General features: G+C 41.5%; 1 protein-coding gene and 1 pseudogene across 1 annotated transcript; one reads left to right on the forward strand and one right to left on the reverse strand.

Annotated features, from left to right (window-relative positions):
- Window positions 1–3,736: 3,736 nt before the first annotated feature.
- LOC105067943 (capZ-interacting protein-like) lies at window positions 3,737–6,365 on the forward strand (annotated as a pseudogene).
- Window positions 6,366–6,818: 453 nt separating this feature from the next.
- Window positions 6,819–27,227, reverse strand: CYP2U1 (cytochrome P450 family 2 subfamily U member 1). The gene is made up of 5 exons (XM_010953639.3): window positions 26,541–27,227; window positions 13,816–14,451; window positions 11,910–12,071; window positions 10,566–10,733; window positions 6,819–9,158 (listed from the first exon to the last, which is right to left on the reverse strand). Exons 1-5 carry the CDS (start codon window positions 27,028–27,030, stop codon window positions 8,980–8,982), a joined length of 1,635 nt encoding a protein of 544 aa, XP_010951941.3. The 5' UTR covers window positions 27,031–27,227; the 3' UTR covers window positions 6,819–8,979.
- Between the last annotated feature and the right edge of the window lie 315 nt (window positions 27,228–27,542).

The raw sequence follows: 27,542 nt of genomic DNA on the forward strand, positions 1-27,542 counted from the left end.
AAGTCTTTTCTCAGGTGTGACCTTGAGCTTTCAGGCACCCGTAACAATGTCTGTGGTCCCAGACTTGCACCTTCACCCTGTTCTTTGGGAGGGGCTTTGCCTCTATCTGCAGAAAGGGTGGAGTACTAGGAAACAAGATCCCGCTCACTGACCAACTCAAAAACAGCAAAGGAAAGAGCTGGCACAGAGAACAGAGTAAGTAATGACTGCTCTTATTTTTGTCTCATAAATGGGTAGCTGTACTACTTTAAAAAAATCGATATTAAAAAAGCAGTATTTGAAAATATACATGGTAGTGGGCTCTGAGAGCAGCAGAAGCAGGAAGTACAGTAAGTCCTCTGCCTCCATCAAAGCCTTCCTAGCCGACCCGCTTTGTGAAACAGGCAGGCAGAGAGACCTAAGCTGACATTCAGTCCTCACACTGTCGTGTGACAGACACGTTGACCAAAGGACAGGGTGTGTTAACTGGAGCGTTAATGGGGCCAGGGTTCATTGCGTAAGTTGGAATTTTCCTTCTATTTGTGGGAAATTAATGATTTCTGGCTCATTGGGGAAAAGGATGAAAAATTAATGCTGCCTCTCCTGTTCTGTTGAGCAATTTTGAGATTTCATATGTCAGAAAAACAGAGCTGTGGCTGCTCAGTGTGTTACAACAACAAAGCCCAGAAAGTTCAACCAAAAGCTTACCTACTGCAAAGTTAGTGAGAGTTGACATTGCCATGCTTGCCAGCAGTGTTTTCAAGGAAATAATAACTGATCTGCACAAACAAGACGTACATAGTTTGAGAAAGGCACAGTCATGTAGCTGTATATCCTACTGAATGATAGTCTCAAAATGACTTATAAAACAAGGCCAAATTTCTAATAGCACAACAATTTTACAAATAATTTTATCCTCTTAAGCTTTTAGAAAAAAATGTTATGATGGCCGACTTTAAATATGCATCTTGGCTTTTATCATGCTAGCAGTCATCCCAACACCAGCTGCTCTCTGCCTCCATTTTCTCCTCTACTTGGAAAATTCACTAAATCCTCACTGTAACCCTACTGGTAGGCACTAAGGGTACTCGTCTTTTATAGGTAAGGAAACTGAGGCCCAGAGAAGTTCAGGAATTTAGCCAAGATCACACAGCTAATGACTGGTACAGGCAGAATTCAAACCAAGGATATTCTATTTTCAGGGCACATGTTCTTGACTGTCATGTTGCTTTGCCTCTCTTCATAACAACCCTATGGCTACCACTGCTATCCTCCTCTAAAGGTGAAGAAACTGAGGTTCTGAGCAGTTAAATCATTTTTTAAGTTTAACTCACCTAATAACTGGCCAGACTCGGATTTGATTCCATTCTGACTTGAAGGCTCCCACTCCTTTCATAATTTCATACTCTTTAGAAAGAACTGCTGTTGCCAGAGGGGAAAGAAAAATTGAAGAGTGGTCTGTGGTAAACACATATGCCTAGATTTGGAGCTTTAACTATCATACTAATGTTATCATTAAAGCTAAGCAGATTAATTTATTTAGATCTTCCTACTAACAAACCCCAGAACTATAAGTTTTACACAGTGATTCCCAGTATTTACACCTGAAGACTCTCTTAGAGCTGTGTGTTTTGTACCACCTTGGTTTCTAGCATGCAGACTCACGTTTTTCAAACACAAACATTCATTTATAATTGTCTACTGATCACCTCTACTTGGAAACCCCTCAGCTACTTCAAATGTAACTTATCAGAATTTGAACCTATTATTTCCCACCTCCCAAATACCTTTCACCTCCTCTTGCATTCTCTGTCTCTGTTCATGATGGCCCCCAACCAAGGGCATTTTCCTTCCCCTTCACCACCACATCCCCACCCAGCTGATCAAATAGCATTGATTCCACCTTGGAAACACACAAGCTTCCTGCCTCCTTTCCCTCACTTATCTCTGTCCCTGATTATTGGCATTTTAGCCCAGCCCTTGTCTCCTGTGTAGATACTGAGGCCATCCCCAACGAGCCTTGCCGTAGCTAATGTCTGTTCATTCCAGTTCATACTTCACATTCTTCTCAGACTGATCTCTCAAGTCATAAACTGGATCACTGCACTCCCCTCCTTTTAAAAACTTCATCCACAGGGTTAAGACCAAACCTGTAAATCCTGGCTGCAACACTCCAAACTCACCTACTTCCTTCTACTCCTTCTTAAGGATCTTAATTTCTAGGCACAAAGAACCAAGCTGATTTCCTAACTTAGAAATTATCTTTCATAAAGACCCCAATATTAATAAATGAGTTGAAGGCTAAAATATATTTTGACTAACTACAGTTCTGACATTTTCAGAGCCAGATATTTAAGGAAGGCTGACAGTGACTTCTTGTTTTATTTTAAAAAGTAAAATCATTGATTTTGGAAATAACAAATTTTTCATTGCCATATGTGAGTAAGAAACATCACTCTAGATGCTGGAAAAGTCAGAGGAGACTAGAATGTAGTCTTTGCCTTTCAAGGGTTCATAATATAGTAGGAGAAATAAACATGAAAATAAGTCATGACAGTAATGTTTTAGGTGCTTTCCAGGAGGGAATTCAAGGGACTGTGGGAGGTGGTTAGCTGGGGAAGGCAGGGAATTAGCATTTAGTGAATGCTCAATTTACCAGACTCTGTATAAGACCAGCATGTAGTATGTATTTTCTCATCCACTCCCATCAGTTTGATGAAGTATGTCACTATTTTTATCCTCATTTTGCATGTGGGACAACTGAAGCTTAGAGAGGGAAATAACTTGTCTGAGGGGTGATAGGTGAGAACTACAGAGCCAAGTCTTGAGCCGCAGTCTACTTGAGTGCAAAGTTGTTGCTCATAACCTGTGTCCTAAACTACTTCATCATGAAAGATATATTACAGCAGTGTAGTGAGGATGATTCAAAAGTTTTCAAGCAGAAGTGTTATAAGGACATTCCAGACAGAGAGAAAAATGTATATATGGACTGTGAAGGAACTAAGAATAGAGAATAAAAGGTTTGGAAATATAACTAATGCAGGATAACAAAAGCACAGGGTCCTTTCAGGTGAATAAAGATGAGATTGGAAACACAGGCAGGGGCCAGATCAGAGTAGACCTTTTTATGAGAGTCATGATCACAATCACATTTAAATTTTTTTCAACTTTTTATTTTGAAATAATTGTATTTATAGAAAAATTGCAAGAACAGTGCCAAGAAACCCATATACCCCTTATCCACGTTTACCTATTGTAACATTTTATCAATTTGCTTTATCATTCGTTTTATCTTTATCTATTGTCTATATCTACCTATAACAGATAAAATAGATTATATATATGAATAATTTCTGAACCACTAGAGGGTAAACTACACACATCATGATCCTTTATGATACTTTGGTGCATATTTCCTAGGAATAGGGTGCGTCTGTTACATAACCATAGTAATCAACTTTAGTAAATTTAAGGTTGATACATTTCTATTCAGTTGATCAACCATATTCCAATTTAGTTAATTAATACAATAATGCCCTTTATAGTTTTTTTTCCTTCTAGTACTGAATCCAATCTATGGGCAGGTATGGCATTCAGTTACCATCTGTCATTCTGTCCCTCTTGAAAAATAACAGCTTTTTGAGGTTTTAGTTAATTTATTTTTATTTTTATGTTTAGGCACTGGCTTTCCATGAACATTATGTTTGTGTTCAAGGAAACCACATAAAGGATTTAAATATCCTTGGAAGACATCCTTCAAAAACTATAACTGACAACTCACTACAAACCTCTGCAGATCAGGTGGGAAGAGTTTGCTAAGCAACAAACTCAAACTGGAAAAAAATATGAGGAGGACAAATGCTGCCAAACAGAGTATGATGGGAGAACAGAGTTTCCACTGGTGGGATTTCCCGGTTTAGTGTCATCTTTTAGAATTAGAAATGGGCTGTCGCAGCCGAACCGGCCCGGGCGGGAACCGAGCGGAGAGGCGGGATCGTGAGCCCAGGAACGAGCACGAGCAAGGAGTCCGCGCAGCCGCCGCCGAGCTGGCCCCGAGGACATGGAGGAAAGACCGGCACAGACCAACGCCAACGTGGACGACTCGGCGCCCCGTCCGTGGCCCAGCTGGCCGCAGGTTTTAGGGAGCAGGCAGCCGCTGCAAAGGAAACACCAGCCAGTAAACCAAGAGAAGGAAACCGTGCTGCTCCCTCTCTGTTCCCCTCCAAGGTAGAGCTGGGTCAGAATGGTGAGAAGTCACCGACCAATGCAAACCACCTCCTAAAATCAAGGTGAAGAGCCTCTGACGGAGAAGCTTCCGGCCAATTTAGCCATTGATCCAGCGGCCCTGCTGCCTGGGGCCTCACCCAAGAGTCCTGGACTCAACCACCACACACCCAGAGAGAGAAGCAATTAAACCTATCAAAGTATCTCAAAAAAGAAAAAAAGTCCTGGACTCAAGGTCATGGTATAGCCGTTTCACAGCCCACCATCTCCCTGTAGCAGCCCTGGTGAACAGTTTCAGGCCAGCGAGCCAGAGGAGGTGCCCGTCAGCCTCGACCAGCCTCCTGAAGACAATCGTCTGCCCTGTTACAATGAGGTGCAGACAAGGGACTCAGTCAAAAGGCGCCCTCCCTCCAGGCAATTCCGAAGGTCCCAGTCGGGCTGTGGGGACCTGGGAGACTTCAGGGCCATGAAGTCCTCCCCAGAGAATGGTGCCAAGGAAGAGAATGGGGATGAGGCATTCCCACCCAAGAGCCAAGCCCCAGGATCCCCTCCTCTGAGGAGATGTCCATCAGGACAGAGAAGCAGAAGGAGAAGGGCAGGCCACAGGGAAGGCCCGCAGCACGAGGAGGCCGTGGGCAGCTGCACAGAGGGGGCCGGCCAGCGTCCAGCCCAAGCCTTCGGCCCAGAGGCAGAGAGTGGACACAGGAGCCCCACAGAGTAGAAACCGGTGGGAGAGCAGACAGAGGAGTCTACAGAGGTGAAGGAGAGGGCAGCCAGCCAAGAGGATGAGCCCGGACAAAGAAGCCAAGACATAAAGGGGCCGGAGGAGGCAGCTGTAGGGGAGGAAACCCCCAAAGTCCTCCCCGAGGAGTAGAGGGTGGCCACAGCCACAAGCAGGGGAAATGCAAGGAAAAGCAAGATGAGGGGGCCCTTCTCGAGTCAGGCTGCGACCACTGGCCATGCGCTGCCGGACACCAGCAGTGAGGTCCCCGAGACAGAGGAGAACCCCTCTGTCCAGGACACTAAAATGTGAAAAAGAACTGACTGTGCTTGTGAGGAAGCTGCTAGAGCCGTCTCTTTGGAAGTAGTCATAGCAATAGTAGCAGTAGCCAGCAGAAGCCATCACAGAAGCAGGATGTGCTGAGGCTCAGGAGTCAGCCTGAAGACACAGGGTGCCGTTTCCCCACCCCAACGCTGTCCCAGGCAGAGATTGGATCTGAGGGCAGCAGACTTCTATCAGCTTGAGTTTGTGTCACCTGATGGACAATCTACTCTGGTGACAACTCCCCAGGGATACTGGTCAACCTGCGGGCCTGGATGCTCTGCCCCTTCCTTGACGTATCTTCTTCTCTCACTGATTGGTTTGAATATTCTGGTATTAGTACAAAACTGTTTAGCAATTCATTACTTTAAAAGATAGTATCAACCCAGGAATAAACCCTCACATATATGGTCAAATAACTTTCGACAAGGGTACCAAGACCATTCAATGGGGCAAAGACAGTCTTTTCAACAAATGGTGTTGGGGAAATTGTTATCCACATGCAAAAAAAAAAGAAAGACCCTTACTTTATATCATATACAAAAATTAACTCCATTAAAGATAAACAAATAAACCTAATTACCTCCTCCCATAAAAAAATTAATTAAAAAAATAAACTGCAGTAAAACTAAAAAAAAAAAAAAAAAGAAACCGAGGATTTAAATTAAAAAGGTATCTGTAGAATGTGAGGGAGGCTCCAAAGGAAATAAACTGGACGAATCAGGGGGTGTTTTAGTCCATTTAGGCTACTATAACAAAAATATCATAGACTAACTATGTTATAAATGACAGAAGTTTGTTTCTCACCATTCTGGAGGCCGGAAGTCCAAAATCAAGGCGTCAGCAGATTCAGCGTCTTGTGAGAGCCCACTTCCTGGTTCGTGGGTGGCCATCTTCACACTGCATTCTCACAAAGGCAGAAAGGGCAAGGGAGCTCTCTGGGGTCTCTTTTATAAGGACCCTAATCCCATTTATGAAGGCTCAACTCTTATGACAATCATCTCCCAAAGGTCCCACCTCCAACTACTATCACATTAGGGACTAGGTTTCAATAAATGAATTCTGGGGGGACACAAACAGTTTATAGCAGAGAGTTCTCAGGAAAGGCCACTTTAGATAAGGCGTTAGTGGAAGCCTGCCCTGAGGAGGTGACCTCTGAGCTGTGACCTGCAGGAGGAAGACTGGGCCATGGAACAAGCTGGAGTCGGCTTACCTCTAGGAAAAATCCATAGGTTCAGGTGTTTAAAAAACTCTTCTTCCTGAGCTAAGAAGTGTTGCAGAGACAAGCACTCGACACATTGCCCCAATGGGCTTGTGTAGATTCATCACTCCCTCAAATAATGCTGGGCTTTGATGTGAGAAATAAGAAACGTGGGCTGTGATACAGTCCTGAGAGTAACTGTGCTCTGAGAGCGTATATTGAAAGAATTATCGTCCTGTGCAGAGATCATGCTTGTATATCAGTGGCTCTTTTTGGAGGGCTATTCCCTCTTCCATTTCCTAACTTGATATCTGGCAAAACAGAATTTTGTTTAGCAAAAACAAAACCCCCAAAACCAGACATGACACTATCTCATTTAAAATTAAAAGTTTAATAAAAGCATCACAAATTATGCTAAAGATGACTAAAAGGTAGATATTAGGCAGACTTACAAAATAAAGTACTATTATTTTTATATTTCAAATAAATCATAAAGTACAAAATCGTAAAACAACAACATGTACAAAGAAAGCATTAACCGTCCTTTCAGTGATTTGCTATATAGAGATGTTTGTAAAGTGCTACAGTTTTTAAGGCATTATATTGAAAAGTTTAATAAACATCTGATTTCAACATAATCTCACGGAAGAGTTGTTTTCCTCAAGTTAGCTACAATTGTTTGGTTAAGAGTAATGAAAATAAACATATAAATCGAGGAGTAATAAACTTGCTAACGCAAAGTTATTAGTGCAATTCCAAAGCATATGAAATTCCAGATCAGGACAGACTGCCCTGCTAAGGCGCAGGGTAATCCACACAGGCACCATCTGTCTAAGATCTAGACAACAACCTCTCCATTCACTTACAGTGCCTGGGCGTTTCATTTATTAATTAACAAAACTCCTCAAGGCACCTCAGGATTGGCCTGTATCTCATTTATCTATATTGAAAATGCAGAGGGGGAGACTGCTGAGCTCAGGGGGTGGCAGTAGAGAGAAGTGGTGCGGGAAGAACTCTCCAGTCACAAAGACTGGTGGGTCTGAAATAGACAGTGGTGCTTCTCAACCACGTGCCTTAACTCCGCTAAGCCTCAGCTTCATCAGCTACACCATGGCACCCTCTTACTAGACTTTCTATAAGAATCATGTAAGCACACGAGTAAAGCATTAAGTATGGTGCCAGCAATGAGGAAAGGCTCAGAAGTATAGTTGCTCACGTTATTATCACAATTCCTTCTCTAAAAGGAATATTCTAGAAGAATAAAGGAAAGGGCTGGCTGTTTTCAGAGCACGACCTTACTGGAGGAAATACTGGTATACTGGGTGAGACAGTTCTTCATTGTCTAGGACTGCTCAGACATTTAGCATCCTGGCCTCATGGCAGCAGAAAGGCCAACAGCACCCTCATCATTGTGATAATCAAAAACACACCCACATACTTCCAAACACTCCCTGAGAAAGGTCATTACCTTTTGTGAGAACTGCTCTTTTAGAGGGAGCTTATTTATTAAGAAATCATTTAGTTCTCTTAATACGAATAAGAATGCCTTCCTGTCTTTAAGAGTCTTCAGGGATGAGATACACTAGGCCTGGTGGCAGAGAACAGGGAAGGAATGTTCGGTACAGTTTGAATCCTTTCCTAATGAATCCCAAGTGTCAAAATTCCCCAGCTCACTATTCAAAGCTCAAATCAAAAGCTAGAGGTCCATCACTGCAGTAAACTCAGCAGAAAGGAATTCTGTGACGAAGTCACTTCTTCAGCCAGGCTCACTGGTCATGCAGTTAAAATAGAAGACAGGCACATAAGTCACATAATAACCTTTCCTCAATATACTGAACAGGGGTCCACTTCATCTCATGTCTACAAAAAGTAAAAACCAAAATCATAAACAAAAAGATAACGATAACAGAACGAGCCCTCCCAAAACCGACATATGATCTGTGCCAAGAAAAGCTCTAACTCACGGTCCCCTAAACCCACATTCTCCCCTGACAAAGCATCCAGGTCTGAATACCACTTTCATGCCATCAAGGGTCTCAGACAGGTAGTCTCCCTTCTTCTCCTGAATTTGTCCTGCAGAAGCAAACAGTGTTCTGGTGATGTCAGGAAAGACATGGGGCGTTTGACCTTCATTCATGCTGAGATATAGAGAGAAGGCAAGTTTTGTGACCCTCACTTTACCCATGGAATGACCGAGGCACTGAGGGCTGAGAAGGACATGCTCACTGGTGGAAGCCACTGGGGATAAAAATCCAGATGCCCTGCTTCCCCGGCCTAGACTTTGTCCCCACCCCGAGTCACACGCATGACTGAGACGGCTGGAGTATCCTGCTGAGGAATCATTCCTCCAAGATGGACGCTCCCACGCACTACCCTCTTTCCAGTCTCCCTCTGATCTGAGCCTAACCTAGATCTGCAGAGTTGCTGGATCTGCTGTCAATTACAGGAGGAAGAACCAGCTTAGAAGGACATGTATTTACATTCTGTGCACCATCTCTTCTTGGAGAGAAGAAATGATTGAAATTATTATATTTTATCTCTTTGAAATGATTATATTAAATGGATGTGGGGCTAAAGTCAGACCATATTTTCCAGTCAAAATTGGCTTCTTTGAGTCCTTAGGCAAAGCAAATGTGAAACTCTGCATTAGGCTCACGAACATCAGGAATAATTCCATCTTTGCCAGTTGCTCTCCCATACACACCCGCTTCCCTACAAACAAGATCAGAAAAAAGGTAAGGATTACAACAGCATCCCTTTTTCTGTCTCAAAAAGGACAAATTTATATGAAGTCCCTAAACTGGGTGTTTTAAAAGCAGACACAGAGAGTTTTGAAATAAAATGGACACATATACCCCACAACTTCCCATAGTCTATGCTGATCCTAATTTTCACATACCAAGTGCACATTTTAACTCCTACTCATAAAAATCTATCCTCATCCTAGACAGGAACTAGAGACAATCCAATAAGGCGGGCTACCTTCTCTCCTCCATACCTACTTATCTCTTTCCTTGCTCGTGCCTGGAAGACTAAAGAGAAAATACATCAGATGAGAATAGCAGGAGTATTCTCTTCCTGTAGAAAGAAGACACACACCCTAATCTAGGAACCTAAAGGAGGCACTGGTGAGATTGGAGAGCTCACCTTCTCACCCACCAGCCTGACAGGTCAAAGCTACTCTTAACTCCAGTAGTTCCCTGGGACTCAAACAATCACCTGGTAACTCAGAAAGGAAGATTTCTAGTCATATTTAATTATTTAAAACCAATTGCTTCCATTTTGTTTTTAAAATCTGAAATGAACACAGTAGAGATGTACTATCTAAATTATTTCTTATATTAGCTTGCCAAGAAAGAAACATTTTAAAAATAGTATCTTAAAATAATAAAAGATTCTTTTGGTTCTACTTCTTTTTAAATTATGCCATTAAGAAAATAGAAGTTGCCATACTAATATATATAAAATAGATAAACAACAAGTTTATACTGTGTAGCACAGGGAACCATATTCAATGTCTTGTAGTAACCTATAATGAAGAATCTGAGAACGAATGTATGTATGTTCCTATGTGACTGAAGTATTGTGCTATACACCAGAAACTGACACATTGTAAACTGGCTGTACTTCAATAAAAATATATTAAAAAAAGAAAAGTTGCCATAAAAGAGAATGAAATAATGCCATTTGCAGCAACATGGATGGACCTAGAGATTATCGTGTTAAGTGAAGTAAGTCAGACAAAGATAAATATCACTTATATGTGGAATCTTAAAAAAAGATAGAAGTGAACTTATTTACAAATCAGAAATAGAGTCACAGACATAGAAAACAAACTCCTGGCTACCAAAGGTGAAAGGGAGGGGAGGGATAAATTAGGAGTTTGGGATTAACATATATATATATACTATATATAAAATAAATAACCAGGACATACTATACGTAGCATGGGGAACTACTTTCAATATCTTATAATAACCAATAATGGAAAAGAATCTGAAAAAGAATATATATATATATACACACACACACATATATCACTTTGTTGTACACCTGAAATTTACATTATAAATCAACTATACTTCAATAAAAAAACTGAAAAAGAAAAGTTTAACTGACCTATCCCAAAAGGAATAAATGTTTCTTTTTTAATAACTTGTCCTTGATCATCCAGAAATCTACTGGGGTAGAAATCATCTGGTTTCTCCCAAACGGTGGGGTCTCTATGTACTGACCACAAGTTGGGTAATATTATCGTGCCTTTAGGAATGGTATACCCTTGGAGCACTAAAACAAAACCCAAAAAAACACAGTATTATTCAACATGCCTTTACTAATAGTACTCTTTAATATCACTATCTGAAAGAAAAAGAAAATTACATATCTAGCTTCTTAATTTGCTGAGACTAAACTTTGAGGTACTTGAGGGCGGGGACAAGACCTTATCAACTGGTATCCTCTCCACATCCCCCCCAAGACCCAGCCTGAGACAGGGCACAGGAGTTGCTCCAATGGATGCTGAGTTAATGAATTAAATGAAACCATAAAAATATGACAAGAGAAAACACTCAAACAGAAATCATAGGGCATTCCAAAAAACTTTCCCAAGGATTACAAATTCCTAATACTTGTATAAAATTTTACAGTTCATGGAGTCTTTTATGTACATACAGCAGAACAACGAGAAAGGTAAAGATAAACGGGCGTTCAGGGAAGTCAGTGCTGGCTCTTACCAGCTGCCAAGTGCACATGCACTTAAAACAATGCCCCAAAGATACTGCCACACCATGTATCTAATTTACACCAAAGATTAAGTAATCCAATGTCACTCAAAGTGACTGCCTCCTACAACCATATTCTAACTAGATTTGAGCCCATTTCATCATGGGCTGACTCCACAGAAGGAAAATTCCTTGTTACGAGGGATGTTTACAGAGGGTCTGAGCGCCCAGATGTCATGGATGCTATAGGTGGGAGGCTGAAACACGTGCCCTCAGAATCAGATGGGCTCTTACCTAATTCTTTAATACTTAACGCTTCAGTTTCAGAATTGTAAGAAATGAAGTAGGACAACTTCCAGTTAAAATCCCTAATTCTTTATTTAGAACTAACCCTTCTGACCTCCAAGAACAGGAGGACTGAGAGGGCCCTTCGTTAATTCTGGGGTCTTTTCTGTCAAAACAGCCACCTTAAATGGTGGCATAATCTGTTTGACCAGTGTAAGTGTGCACACTCTGAAGGCTATAGAGCTATTTACCCACGAGGCAGTGCCGGAACACGCCAGTGCCACGGATCAGGGACAACTGAGGCTGAAGCAGGCACCGGACATCTGACTACCCACAATGCCAAACCCTCAGAAGGACCAAGTGAGGTGATGGTCACCACATCCTCATCTCAACTCCTCTGGATTAAGGGGCAAGGCTTCCCTCAAGGGCGTCCACAGGAGGAAGACCCTGGACTTGCCTGTTTTCTCTGAGGTCATGTGAGGAATGGAGAGCGGCACCACAGCATTCAGCCTCTGCACCTCCATGATGGTGGCTTCTGTGTAGGGCATCTGGGCCTTGTCAGTGAGGGAAGGGGCGCGGTCGGCACCAATTACCCTTTCGATTTCTTCATGAACCTTTTCTATACAAAAACAGGAAAGCGTGAGAAGATAAGCCAGGAGAGAGTTGAGACTGTCCTCCTGTCAGCAGCACAGGCCTGCCAGCCTCAGCGAAGTCAAGCATTGCTCAGATATTCCAGAAGAGCCAGCTGGTCCCAGGGGCCCTGTACCCCTTGGGATTTTGAAGGAAGACTGCAGAACATAGAAGGGGGCAAAGGAGAAGGCGTCTGGATTCAGGAACACTGAATCATTCTCTCATGGATGTTGGACTGACTCTCTAAGACTTTTCATATGACAACACGGCCCCCAAGATCCTCACCTCTTAGAGTTCACATCTTTGCACCAACCCCACCCACTTTGTACCAAATTGGTCTATGTGATCAACAGAATAAAGGAGAAGTAACAGCATGACAGGTCTCAGCTTAGGTTATAAAAGACACTGTGGCGTTTGTATTGGCCACTCACTCTTTCTTGGGTCATTTGTTCACTCTGGGGAAAGGCAGATGCCAAGTCAAGCAGCCCTATGGAAAGGTCCAAGTGGCAAGGCCTGCAGCCAGTAGTCATGTGGCTGAGCCACCTTGGAAGAGGATCCTTCAGTCACAGTCAACTCCATGGATGTTTGTAGCCCCAGGCAACATCCTGATTACAATTTCATGAGAAATCCTAAGCCAGACCATCCAGGCTAAGCTGCTTCTAGATTCCTGATTCCTCAGAAACTATTTGAGATAGTAAGTAGTTGTTGTCTTAAGATGCTAAAGTTGGGGATAATTTGTTACTCAGCAATACTTAACAAATACTGGTAGGCACAATCCTATCTATAGTAGGCAGCGCCTGGTCCCTCAAGTGTGTCTACACTGTAATCCCCTGGAACCTGTGAATACGCTACCTGATGTGGTAAAAGGGACTTTGCAGATGTGATTAAATGAAGGACTTTGAGATGGGGAGATTATCCTGGATATTCTGCATGTGCTCAATCTAATTATATGGGTTTTAAAGCTGGAGAACTTTTCCCAGTGGAATTTAGAGTCAGAGGAAGGCGTGATTATGAAAGAACGGTCAGAGAGAGATGCAACATTGCTGGCTTCAAAGATGAAAGAAGGGGGCCATGAGCCAAAGAAGCTGGAAATGGCAAGAAACAGATTCTCCTCCAGAGCCTCCAGAAAGGAAGGCAGCCCTACCAACACCTTGATTTTAGCCCAGTGAGACCTTCGTCAGGCTTCTAATGTATAGAGTTGTAAGATAACACACTTGTGTTAAGTCACCAGGAGTGTGGCTGTTTGTTGTATGAGCAATGGGAAACTAATGCACTATTCCCCCTGTATTCTCCCTCTGTGCACTCCACTGGCATTCACTACCTCTTGGTATTGATGTGCTGGAACTAGCCCTGTGACCTTGTGAAAACCACAGAATGTCTCTGGGACTCTGTTCTGCATTTTCAAAACAAGATGAATGCGTTCAGATGATCATTATGATTCTCTTCGGCTTCTCAGCTCTAAAGGTCTTTCTCCATTATAGATTTCACACAGAATCTGACCTGTAGAGATTTAAAGCAGGTGCAGACAAGCTGTGACTTTAGTTCCATTGTCTAGAATCTTGGAATTTCACTGTTAACACCTTACCAGTTCCTTATGAGATGCAAATATTTTCATTTTGTTTTCCAGCCTAAAGATATTGTTTATTGATAGGAGCCACAGGATCACTGAGGTTGCTGACCCTGATTTAAATAAACTGGGTTTGCCGTGAATAAAGGAAACATCTATTTATTACCTTGGATGTCAGGGTTCAGTGACATATACAGAAGGCACCAAAGCAAAGAGTTAGTTGTGGTATCAGTCCCAGCAATGAAGAGATCTCCGATGATATAAAATAAGTAATCTTCATCAAAACTACTGTTGCTATTATTTTTGCTCTCTTCCTCCACGTGGAGAAGGTACATGTCTATGAAGTCCTGAGGGTTCTCTGCATCCAAAGACTCTCGATGGTCTTTGATGATTTTTTTAAGGAAAGTGGTTAAATCCTTTTCAATCTGTCTTAATTCCTTAAATGGTCCAAAAGGAAGGTAATAAAGCCAGGAGCATATGTTGACCAGGAGGAGCTGGTTGTTCAGACAGATTTCTAACGCTCGTGACGTAAAATTAAGCATTTTCTTAAACTCACTATTGGTGTAATCAAAGCGCTGGCCAAAACATAAAGAGCAAATGATGTTAGAGACGGCATTGTTGACAATGGGGAAAGGATTGAAGGGGTCTTCTCCATGCTTCTGCATTTCCTCTTTCACATATTTGAACTCCTCAATAATCTTGGGCTCCAAGCTAAGCTTTCCCAAGCCAAAATGACGAAGAGTTGAATGAGAGAACTTCCTCTGTTGTTTCCAGACTGGACCATAATGTGCAAATACAATCCCTGCAAAAGGACACCGAGGAAAGAAGGTAAGAAGGTGAGAGAGGGCAATGCTTGATAATACTAAACAGAACCAACCATGAAGTGAATTCATATTTCTCAAGTCACTTGTGCAAAGTTCATGTACATACAGATAAAGATCACCAGCCAAGAAGAATGATTAGCAAACTATAGTTATCAAGTTTGTTTCTAATAACAAAGGTCGTCTCCAATATGATTAGGAAATTTTACTATAAAGTTTATTATTATAGCTACTAACTCCTGGTGAAATGAAAAGCAATGAGTTTCAATTTCGAGAGTTAGTGTAAATTTCAAAATCTTTTTTTCATAAGGGTGGATTCAGATTTCAGGCTAGATGCATCCACATTCTAAAAACAGATTACACAGTAACAGATTGCACATGAGAGCAGGGACAGTATCTGATTTTACTCATCATTTAAACCCGAGCTTCTGGCATAGTTCTGCATGGAAAGGAGGAGCTTGTTAAATATTAGCTGAATAAATCAATAGCCCAACTGTATTAGGACACCAGCCATCAAAATTTGGATCGAATACCTGGCAGATAATCTAAAACGTCTGTAGCTGAAAACAGTCCTAACTTAAAAGCATCTGAACTCAAGGTCGTTCACAGCTACATCTTATTTGATTCTCATTTATGTTATACATCTTCCACCACCAAACCCAACAGAAGTGCTCCCAGATGTTGTATCAAATGTTCTCAGATATTCCTTGTTTCCAGTCACTTACTTCTTCCTCCTGTTTTCCATGATGTCCGTCATTGTTTCTGCCAGCTCTCCCTTCTCTCCCATTGTTCATCTACTTCCTTTCTGCCACCTTCAAGGACATGCTTCATTCATTTAACAAATACTCCTGAGTGCCTACCATGTGCCAGGCATTTGGATGATGTGAATACAGCTGAGAATAAAGACCTCTCTCTGTGATTAAGTCTCCTTGCAATCTTTAATATCTCTATAAAATGACTCTTAATATAAACATCCACATGGTCAAACGTATCGGATGATTTATCACTTCCATCTTCCTGCCTGGAATCTTCTGCTCAAGATTCTGATGTGGTTGTTTTCTAAGCCTGTTGTTCAGGTGTTTTGTGACTTCCATTTGTCATAATTTAGAAATTTTTAGAAAAATTTTGGACTCTCCTGTGTTGAATCCATTTTCTGGATTCTATGTCTTTTTCTTATTTTATTCCCTTATTTTGCTGAAGCATATCCTCTAGCAGTTTCCTGAGAAAGGATGCATCAGAGGAGAATTTCTAAAGATTTTTTAGAGAATGTATATATTGTAACTTTCCCACTGTCTTGGAATTTTGAAGACATTGCTAAGAGTGGATTGATGTGTAATAAAATATGTACATCTTCAATGTGACTAGACACTGTCAAATTACTCTCCAAAGTGGAGAATACACCAAAAGCGTACCCACCAGAAGTAAATGAACGTTCTCTTGTCAAATAGCTGCCATCACTTGGTGGTTGTCAACATTAGTTTTGCCAATCAGAGGGCTGAAATGTATCTCATCTGATTTTTATTTGAATTTCCCTGATTATTACCAGTGGGTTGGAGCAGCTTCTCAGATGGTTATTGACCAGGTTTCCTGTTTTGTGATTTGCACTTATTAACTGTGCGATTTTCTTTTTCTTACATATTCTAGATGCACAGCAGATATCTCCTATCATGTGAAATGCTTTTTCACTTTTTTTAATGCTATTATTTGATAAACAAGCTTTAAATACAAAGATAGTTGCATTTATCAGTCTTTTTCTTACTGATTGGTACTGCATATTTTAATTTAGAAATATCTTCCTACCATGAGTTCATAAATACATTCTATATTTTCTTGTAAAGTTTTAAAATTTTGCTTTTCCAACTTTAAGTCTCTGTAATCTACCTGGAATTCATATTTATGTTAGGTACTCCTATGTACTGTGAGGTAGGAATCCACTCTTTCCCCCCAGTTAGAAAACCTATTGTTCAAGCACCATTTATGGAATAGCCTCTCCTTTTCCCCACTGATTTACAACCCTGCCTCTGTCGTATGTTTTCTATACACAGGCAGGTCAGTTGATAAGTTTTCTAGTCTGCTATATTCTATACTGGTCTATTTATTTATCACTGTGTTTAAAACACGTTGTCTTAACTACTGTTACTCTATAATAAGATATAAATAGACTTTATAATAAGTCTTAATATCGAATAGGGAATTCCCCACCACCACCTTATTTTCCAAAATTCTTTTTGATTACTCTTGGTTCTTCACTCATATTTATAAAATTGCTTTATAAAATTGTTAATCAGCTTGTCAAGTTCTACTTTTACAAAAGCACCTTTGAGATTTTGATTGGAATTGCATTTAATGTATAGATTTGTTTGAAAATTGCCTTCTCTATGATAATTGGACTTACTTGCAATCCAAGAATAAATCCAATTTTGGTTATGGTATTTCTATGCTCTTTTAAAAAACATTGTTGGATTTGGTTTTCTAATATGTTAAGTTTTTTAAAATTCATATTAATATATGAGAGTGGACTACAAATTTGCTTTCTCGTAATGTACTTTTCTGGATATACTGTCCTCCTAAAATGAGCCATGATGATCCTTTCTCTCTGAAAGAATTTGTCTAAAATTATAACGGCATGTTCTTCTTTTTTCCTTTAAGTTTATTATTTTGTTCTTTTCAGATAAATAAAATCGGCTATCTAAGTCACTAATTTCCAGGCCTTTATCCTGATGAATAAATTAAGGCTCTACAAGTTTCTCTGGGTACCACTTCAGCTGCAGGCTGCAAGCACTGATGCGTGCATTTACAGTGCATTTTAAGTAAAAATTTTTTTATTTCTGCTTTGATTCTCTTTTGCCACCTCGGTTAACTTGGCTTATACTGATTTTTGACGCTGATGAGACTTTTTAACCTAGTATGTGATCAATTTTAATAAAATTTCCAAATAAAGTTCAGAAGAGTTTTTATATATGCAATTGTTGGGTATAGGGTGCTCTTTCCAACAGAGAAGGCGTGATAATTGTTGGAATCAAATCTTCTATATCCTTATCAAATTTTTATCTGCCTGATCTCTCAACTATACAAACACTTATGTTAAAATATTTTGCTATAATGGTGCATTTGTCAATTTCTTTTTGTAGTTCTCTAAGTTTTTGTTATGTGTAGCTAACCATCACAGCTATATAGACATTTATATCTATATCTATGTGTCTATCTATGTTTTAGGTACCTATTTATGCTAGACAACATTATTAGGCACATTTAAGTTTAGAATTATTTTATATTCCTAGTTAAAAAGAAAAGGCTCCTTTTATCATCATGTAATGCCTTCCCTATTCTTAATAATGCAGCTTGATTTAAAGAATATTTTGTCAAAAGTACATCAGCTTTTCTTTTTAAAGTATTTTCTTGGTATAATCTTTCCCTTTCTTTTACTTTGAACTTTAATGTACCCTTATGTTTAGGGTATGTATGTTTCTTTTTTGTGTGTGGGACATGTCTCTTTTAAAACAACACATATTTGAATTTTTTAAAATCCATTCTGGCAATCAGTCTCTTAGCCAGTATGTTCAGTCCGTTTACAGTTAATATAATTATTCATTTATTTCTATCATATTAGTTTGAACTTTCTATTTGTCCTTCTGTGTCTATTCTTTTCCCCCTTCCTTTCTCACCTTTTTTTTTTCGCATTGAGAGAAACAGGCTGAATGCTCACCCTTAAGTTTTTACTTAAGCATACTACAAGTGGTCAGCAAACTACAGCCCACAGGCCAAATCCAGCCTGCTACCTCCTTTGTATGGCCAGAGAACTAAGACTAGTTTTTATAGTTTTACCTGGTTGAAAAAAATCAAAAGAATATTTTGCAATAAGTGAAAACCAAATGAAATTCAAATTTCAGGGTTTGTAAGGAAAGTTTAACTAGGACACAGCCAGCTAATGAGCCACTGATCTTCAATTACATACAATCTATGGCTGCTTGTGCACTAAAATGGCAGAGTAGTTGCAACAGAGATTAGAGGTGAAGGGAGAACATTTTCTCTGCCAGAGTTCAGGCCAAGACAAGCAAGTTTCCTTGCTTTCTTTTTGGCCAGGCTTGTTCGGTGTTCTCTGTCTAATTCCCACTCAGAGTGAGGCTCCTCAGGAGCCCCTCTTCATCTACAGGCAACTTTTCATCTTGCGTGGTACAAGCTTATCTCTCTGCCCCTGTCACCCCCATTTCACATCTCTGGCTGGCTAAGAGGTCACTAAATTCCAAAGTTCTCCAGAGCATCTACTTTCTATTTTCTGCAGGGGAGAGGGTGGTGATAAGGAACTGGTCTAACTATAGTTCATATGTACTTCAAGCAATAGCTGTTTTCAGCCCTCTGGCTCACCCCTGCCTCCTGTGATCCCTGGTACTTCCAATTCCTGAAACTTTTGGGGTTCTTCAGGGCAAACTGTCCCATACCCCATTAGTACCTCTCTCTGTAGAAACTTAAGGGTGGTCACCCTCTATTCTTTAAAGTCATTTGGGCCAATCCTATGTTTACTTTTTGTCTTCAGATATTGTTGTACAGGATTGCAGATTTATTTCAACATGGATAGTGTATGCACTTCTGTTAAAAGTCTCTCTGGTTTAGTGTGTGATTGTCAAGAGAAAGAAGGAATTGAAACATCTTAACCACTCCTGAAACCAGAACTCTCCCTTTGTTTAATAAAGTCCCATAAACCATTTCCTCAGCAACCATAGCTCATTCACTCTTCCTGTCTTTAACCATGGCCACGTCTTTTGCTGCTTTCAGCATTCAGATGCTAAGTGTCTATGGGTCCCTTTTTCTTTTCTTGGGAAGATATGGTCTCTCACTTTAACTGCAGGATTTGAGACTAATTTTAACTACTGTCTAATTTAAGGTATCACATTTGACATCTCTGCTCTGTCCTATTTCTCAAGGAGCTTTATTCCTCTGTGAAGTCCTCAGTCTGTGTCATCTAATCATCATCTTTTAAACCACACATTTGGGTTTTAGAAACAGTTTATCTAGCCAAATGCCCTTTCTTAAATTCAGTTTTCCAATATTTGTTTAGAGTCCCCTATGTGCCAGATACAAGGGCACGCAGATTTCAAAGACACAGTCCCTGTTCTCAAGATGCTTATAGTTTTATGAGGAACTAGACAAACCAACAACCCTAATCCACTACTGTATGTTGGACTGTATTGAAGTTCCATATCACATTGAAAGTTGTATGGTGAGCTGTACTGAAGTTGCACAGTTGGAATGCATGGCACTGAATGTTGCATTGTTGGGCTGCATGGTATGGAATGTTGTTACGCTGGACCGTACTGAAGTTGCAGTGTAGACAGAGGAAGGAGCACTGTGTCAGCTGAGAGGCAGTACTTCTCAGAAGAGAGGACATCTGAGCGACACTTCCTTTGTAAATAAGATTGTGTATGAAGGCACATTTTAGAAAAATAAAGAACATGAACAAATTTAAAGAAGCTATTTTTAAGAAGAGCTGAATTATCTTGAGGGAAAAGCCAGGTTCATAGAAGGCAAGGAAGTGGAGGGAACTTCTCAGGAGAGGCTGATATTTGAGCGGCGGTGTATCTGATGACAAGCTGACCGGTAGGAAGTGCAAGGCAGAAGAGGTGACCAAAGAGTCAAAGAGGATGCCGGGCGGGGGCACCGGCACGATTAACAGCCTTGGGGTTTCAGACTTTACAAAACAGCCCCGGTGAGAAGCCACAATGGCTTACAGTCTGACAGTGTTTGGAAGAGGCTCTAGCGCAGCCTGCAGTTGTTGACATCTCCATTCTTAGCCCTGAAAAGCAGTGGTGTCCATGGGTGCATACAAAGACTTCATCTCAAGGAGGAGAATAACACTGAAAAATAAAAATGGCTCCAAAGCAAAAATCAGGACTCTTTTGTTCGCAAATGACAAAAATATACCCTCAAGTTAGTTTGGCAAAAAGGCCAGTTAGGTTGTGGATGGAACCAAAAGACAGGAAGCGCTGGCTATTACCACCTCAGAGAAGGCTAAATGCTACAGACCTCCTTCTCTCTGCACCTGTTTTTCACTCCTTTCTGCCTGACTGACTTCATTCCTTCCTACTGCAAACCAGCTTTTCCAAGAATCTGGAGCTATCTCGAGATGCCCATCCTCCCATTTCCACCACTGGAGAGAAAAGCCCTCTAAAGGCCTCTTTTCTCTAGTTCAACCCGAAAAATGCTAGGGAAGGATTCAAATGCTTCAGTCAGTATTCCACAGTGACACCAATTTGCAACACTTTAAGTTTATTTTGTGGCTTGAGGTTTCCACACTATGCCACAAGCATCAATTCTTACCCTGTGAGGATCGATCCATAGTTATGAACTTGAGTTCTTTACCCAGCCCACAGACTAACCACCACAAATTAGTGAGATATTCTGATCAAGTCACCTTTGATCAGGGGTCTTTGCCCTGACTAATCACCGCGGCCAGAGAGGGGAATTCATATAACGATACAGCATCTCCTGTTCCGACCACACTTAATGGATACAAAAGGGTGGTGGGCACAAATAGTTCCTCAGAAGAAGGGGTGTTCTTGTCAGAAGAATAAGTGCTATGACTATGATACATTCTCACAAAGGAATACTGTATAGCTCTTAAGAACTTTGCAAGAGAATATTTAACAATATGGAAATATATTCACAATACTTTAAGTGATAAACAACAATTTTAGCGTGAAGAATATGATTTTATTTTAAGGAAGCAAATATATTTTCAAAAATACCTGTACATATACAAAAAAATACTAGAAGGTTGCCACAGGCTGAATGTTTGTGTCCCTTCAAATTCATACGTTAAATCTTAATGCCCTGCGTGATGGTATTTGGAAGGGAGGTCTTTGGGTGTGATTAGGTCAGGAGGGTGGAGCCCTTGAATGGAATTAGTGCCTTTATAAAAGAAGCCCCAGAGATCTCCCTTCCCCTCTTTCGCATGTGAGGTTACAGACAGTTGCCTATAAATTGAGAAGCTGGCCCTCACCAGACACCAAATCGGCCAGCACCTTGACCTTGGACCTCTCAGCCTCCAGAATTGTGAGAAATAAAATCTGCTGTATATAAGCCACCCAGCCTGCGGTCCTCTGTTATAGCAGCTCAAATAGACTAAAACAAAGGTGGTACGTAAGAATGCCAACAATGGCTATCTCAAAATAATAATGATCTCAGATGGTTTTAATTCTTTTTGAAAAGAATGAAAAGGAACTCTTTTATTCCTTTTCCATATTCCATAGTTAAAATACATTAAATTTGATGTAGTTCTACATTGATCACATATGTTTTCTTCCTCTTAAAGCAGAAAAAGTATTATCTATTGATTATATCTGCCCTTTTCTTCCACAAGGTCACAGAAGTATCCTTCTTAGTGGGAATGCAGGCTTTCTTGACACGAGCACGTAACTATTTCAAATACCTTCTTCACTGCATTTGCTACAAGATTCAGTTATCTTATTTTTCTCACTCATTTTCAAATTCTTCAAATGAACTTTCATTTTCTATTTTTATTTCCTAATTTCATTTGTATCCTGTACCCCTTTGAGGTGCTCAATACTGACTGATCTATCCTGTACTTTTTAAACTTCAAAACTTCCTTTTGCATCCCACTTTTATGTCTTTGCAATTTGCTTTGACTCTTGCTCTAAGTCTCCAGCAATCTCTCAAAATTAGAAGTAATCTCATTTCTATCAACAGGGAAATAGATAAATCAAAAACTACAAGTAGAAAGATACTTTAAATATATGACATTGGCAAGTTTTTAAAAAACATACCAAATAAATCTATGTATTGTTTATGAATCTGAAGCAAATGTGAATAGTGGATGAACGAGTTTATATTGTTCTCTGAACTTTATATTGAAATATTTTATAATAAAAATGTGATGTGCACAAACCTTTTAGAAGAAATAGACCACACTTAGAGTAGAGTCCTCCTTTGGTAGAACTGGCTCTGACTTTGTAACACTTTTTTAAGTTGAAGTATAGTCAATTTACAATATTACATTAGTTTCAGGTATATAAGACAGTGATTCAAAATTTTTATAGAGTATACCCTGTTTAAAGTTATTATAAACCATTGGCTACATTCTCTGTGCTGTACAATATATCCTTGTAGCTTATTTATTTTATACATAGTAGTCTGTACCTCTTAATCTGACTTTGTAACTTTATTAATCATTTCTGGTCAGGAACAGAGTCAGATGGAAGAACATGGCAGGTGAAGCTAATGCAGAACACCTTTATGGCCTCTGAGCTTCCCGTAGTTTTTATGGGCTTAAGAAAATCAACTTGTCTAAGCATGATATTTTGAAAAACTCAAATACAAAAAATAACCTCCCATATTCTAGAGCTTGTTGGCAATGAATTAAGTGAACTATTTCCAGCACATCACTGCTTATGAAACATTTCTCCTCTGCTAGACACCAACTTTAACAGCAAAATTCTTTAAAGATATTCTGTAATAAACATTTAATAACAGTATAGGCCTCCAGTTCCTAATATCCCTTCTCTTTCTCTTATAGTCTACATATCCTGCTTCTGGACAACTTCACATTTTACAGTCCTGCCACTGGAAACAGCACCAAAGGTGGCTCGGGGACTCCTCAAGTCTTGCTGAGCTCAGCCGCTCAGCCTTTGGGTCCCGTGGCCTCTCTTCTTCAGGCTCATGCTGCCCATTTCTTAACCTGTGAAGTCTCCTCAGAACTCATCTGCTCCTTCATCCTTCGATGGGCATCTTGAAATAAACTCACATTCTCCCCATTTATTCTCCACCCTTGAAAAAGTTCCCTGAAAAAATTCCTCAACTATCCATATCTTCCTATTCAGATGATCTGTTCTCTAGTCCAAATTAAATCCACAAGCATTTTCCTTGTGACACATGGTTCCTGCTTTTTCTTCTCCAGTCAATCATCTTCACCAGCTACAGAATCTTCTCTCAGTTCTTTCACAGCACATTTGCCCAACACACACACACCAGAATACCAGAGCAGCATCACCTAAAAAGTCCTGTCTCTTGGGGAAATTAATGCTTTAGTTGAGATACTAAAGCACCAAATTACCCCAGGCTTCCCATCCTTTCCTAAATAAAGAGGGATCCAATAATGAGCTGTGATGCAATTAATATTTAGAACCTACCTTATTATAGATTCTTTACCAAACCATACACCCACCAAGAAGGACCTCAAAGAAGAAAATCTAACTCCTACCTTTAAAAACCAGCAGGAAAAGGTAGACACACAACAACAGCTACAATACAATGTGGTGAGGGCGTCAGTAGATGCTGGTATGCACGCATTCGTTTCTTTCTTATTACCAACTCTGTGCCAGTTAACGGGGATACAACAGTTAACAAGATGAGACAAATCAATGCCCTCATGGAGTTCACATTCCAGTGGGGGCTGGGGTTGGTGGTAACAGGCTAAATACTTTCAAAGTGTTTAGTGAATGAGTTTAATGAAATATGAATGAGATAAAATAAGTTGTGATACTGAGCTGTGTCTAAAATAAGAGGAAAAGGTGACAACTGGCCTGAGAGATGACAAGAAGTCAAGTAAAAAGCTATTCTGGGCCCAAGGATAACAAATCCAGTAGCCTGGGGCAGTCACCAGCTTGGCAGGAATCAGCGTAGTGTGTCTACAGCAGGTTGAAATGTACAGGTAAAGGGAGAGTGGAAAGAGGTAAAGCCAGAAAGGCAGGAAGGGACAGGATCTGTCAGGGCATAGCAGGTCAAGTATGGAGTTGGAGGAGATCGGTTTCAGTGGGGATGGGGCAGGGGAGGGAGACATGTTTGTTTTGATTCATGATTTTTTATACAAGACATCCCTTTGGCTGCTATGTGGATAAGAGACTGGAGCAGAAGCACACAGGCCAGTTAAGAGGCTTCTAATGTATCAGATGAGAAACTATGGTAGCTTGGATGAGGGTGCTGACAACGGAGAGAAGTGGATAGATGCACAATGTGGATGTATTTGCAGTAGGAACTGACAAGACTTGTTGATTGACTGGTAGGGGATGAGATGGGGGTTAAAATTAAAACAGTGGCATCATAGAGAAAAAGATAGTTCACTTCTACCTAGAGGGTACAGAAGTATGTCAGGGAACACATGCTCAAAGAGGTGACATTTAAGCAGGTATGAAAAAACATAATAAGTGTTGGTGAGGATGTGGAGAAACTTGAACACTGGAACACTGGTCACTGCTGGTAGAAATGTAAAATGGTGCAGCTGCTATAGAAAACGGTTTGGCAGCTACTCAAGAAATTAAACACAGAATTACCATATGACCAAGCAATTCTACTTCTAGATATATATCCAAAATAACTGCATGCAGGGACTTGAACAGATATTTGTAGACACGCCATGTTCATAGCCACATTTTTTTTTTCATAATAGCCTAAAGGTGGAAACACCCAAGTGTCCATCAGGAAATGAATGGGTAAACAAAATGTGGCATATGCATTCAGTAAAGTATTCACTCTTAAAAAGGAAGGCAATTCTCACGCATGCAACAACATAGATGAATCTCAAAACATTATGCTAAGTGAAAGGACAAATATAGTGTGATTCCACTTATGTAAACTACTTAGAATAGTCAAATTCATAGAGACAGAAAACAGAATGGTGGCTGCCAGGGGTTAGAATTTTTTGATGTTTAATAGGGTTTTTGTTGCAAACAAAATTCTTTTTATTACATTGAGGAAGATGACTTTTTAGTGTTTGTTTAATGGGTGCCAAGTTTCAGTTTCACAAGCTGTAAAGAGTTCTGGAGATAGTGGTGATGGTTTCACAACAGTGTGAATGACTTAATGGCATTGAACTGTACACTTAATAATGGTTAAGATGCCTAACACAACATTGTAAATCAACTATACTTCAATAAAAACAATAACAATAATGGCTACGATGGTAAATTTTATGTTATATGTACTTCACCACAATTTTTATTTAAAAGAGAGAGAAAAGAAAAGCAGACAAGAGTTCTCCAGGAGGCCCTGAGATCACAGAATTCCAGGTTGCAGAAGCAGCATGTGTGACGGCATGGAGAGGGCAAGGTATGAACTGTGACATTTGTTTTCCAGCGGGACATTTATATATTAAGATCATCATTACTCTTCATTTAAAAACCTGATGCAAAACTCTGGCTTAATCAGATTCTAAAAAGCCTGGATCTCTTTATGTCACATTCCAGGAACGTGAAGTAGTAGTTCCACTTATTTAATAAATAGTTACTGACTCCTACTACGTGCCAGGCAGGACAAGGAATTACTCTGTCCTCCCAGATGTCAGTCTAGTGGTGAAGACTCACATTCAGGCCCAAGGTTACAAAATGATGAAGCCTCAAGACTGATACGTGCAGGTAAGGAAAATTACTTGCGCAATGAAACTAGTTCTAACAAGGGGGCCTAACTTACCTGCAGAAGTGAGGAAAAAAAAAACTCCGAGGGAAGGACATTTAAATTAACACCGGACTGAAGGGGAGGAGTGACACAGACCACACACACACAAAAAAAGTCTGGAACCTGTGCCGGCCAATAAGACAAAGGGGAAGACCGATAAACAAAGGGCAAATGTGACAGTCCACTGCAGTAGATAATCATGTTTACCAACCCTCAGAACTGCCCGAGGTAGACTTCCATAAGCAGGAATCACAGAGGCTACAAACCCAGTGCATTAGGTTTGCCAGTAGGCTCCTGTCATGTTTTCTGGACTTTGTATCTTATAGGAAAATCATTTTCTTATACTCCTGCACTCAAAACTCAGAAGGTGAAAATACCCCTCTCTTTCTAAAGCCGCCAAAGTTCTTCCTAGGAACACAGCCCGAAGAGGGAGGCCGTGTTCAGGGAAGGCGCTCGAGGGGATGTCAAAGGCACCAGGAAAGGAAGGCGGTGCCGCCCTCCTCCTTGGCCTCAGGATGCAGGTGTGAGCCGGACTGGGTGCGCGTAGCTGCAGCGGCACAGGACCCGCAGCGGCACAGGATCCACAGCCCCGGGGCACCTGCAGACCCATCCGCGCGTTCACACGGCCTGTGACCCCCAAACCTCTGGCGGCCGCGGCCCAGCTCACCCTTCCCCTTGGTCATGATGGAGATGAGCGGCACCCGCGGGCGGTCGCTGAAGACCTCGGCCTGCTGCACCAGCGCCTCGCGCACGCTGTGGAAGTCGCTGAGGACCACCACCAGGTAGTGGCCGATGAAGAAGCTGCAGATGTTGCCGTACTTGTGGGCCATCTCGGCCAGAAGCAACTGCGCGCCCAGGCCCGAGAGGTTCAGTCCTCCGGCCTTCGCCCGGCGGTACGGCCAGCTCTTCCGTCGCAGGAAAGGCGGCAGCAGCACGTAGCCGAAGTTGCCCACCACGGGCCAAGGCGTGGGCCCCGGGGGGATGCCCCGCGCCCGGCGGCGCCACAGCCAGCTCCAGCCCAGCAGCGCCGCCAGGCCGAGCAGCAGCAGCGCGCCGCCCGTGCGGTCCAGCAGCAGCAGCCCCGAGGGCGCGTGCAGGAGGCTGAGAGGCCAGGGCGAGCCCTCGGCGGAAGGCTGGGGCAGCCCCTGCGCGGCCATGACCTGTGCGCCGGCGTCCTCAGCCCTGGGCTCCTGACCTCAGAGACTGCACACAGACATCGGTGCCCGGCCTCAGTGCCAGCTCTCCCTTGAGCCCGGGGGCGGGAGGGGAGCAGCGGAGGACGCTCCGGATTGGCTGCGCCCACTGTCTTCCCCCCAGCCCCTCCAATCAGCAACGCCGCAGCGGAAAAGGAGACGCGTTCGCAACCGCGCAGTGGAGATCCGCGGACCCGGCTGGGCGCGCGATTTGAGTTTGCCCCCAGAGCTCAGTTGCACCCGCTGCACTGGGTCGGGCTTCGTAGTGACTGCCTCTGAGAAAAGATGTTCGCAATGCATCCTTGCGGTCTGATTGGTTGTCGGATTTTCTGTGTCACTTGTTTGGCAGTTGAGTACAGAAACCGTGCCAGGTCCACAGGCCCCTCACACGACTCAGCCTCAACACCAGTACTTCTAATCTGTGGGAGAGAGAGGTCCCCGCCCCCTCCCGGGTAGCAAAAAGACGGGGCTACTTC

This window comes from Camelus bactrianus, chromosome 2 (genome assembly GCF_048773025.1).
Source record: "Camelus bactrianus isolate YW-2024 breed Bactrian camel chromosome 2, ASM4877302v1, whole genome shotgun sequence".
In the NCBI taxonomy this organism is placed as follows: domain Eukaryota; kingdom Metazoa; phylum Chordata; class Mammalia; order Artiodactyla; family Camelidae; genus Camelus; species Camelus bactrianus.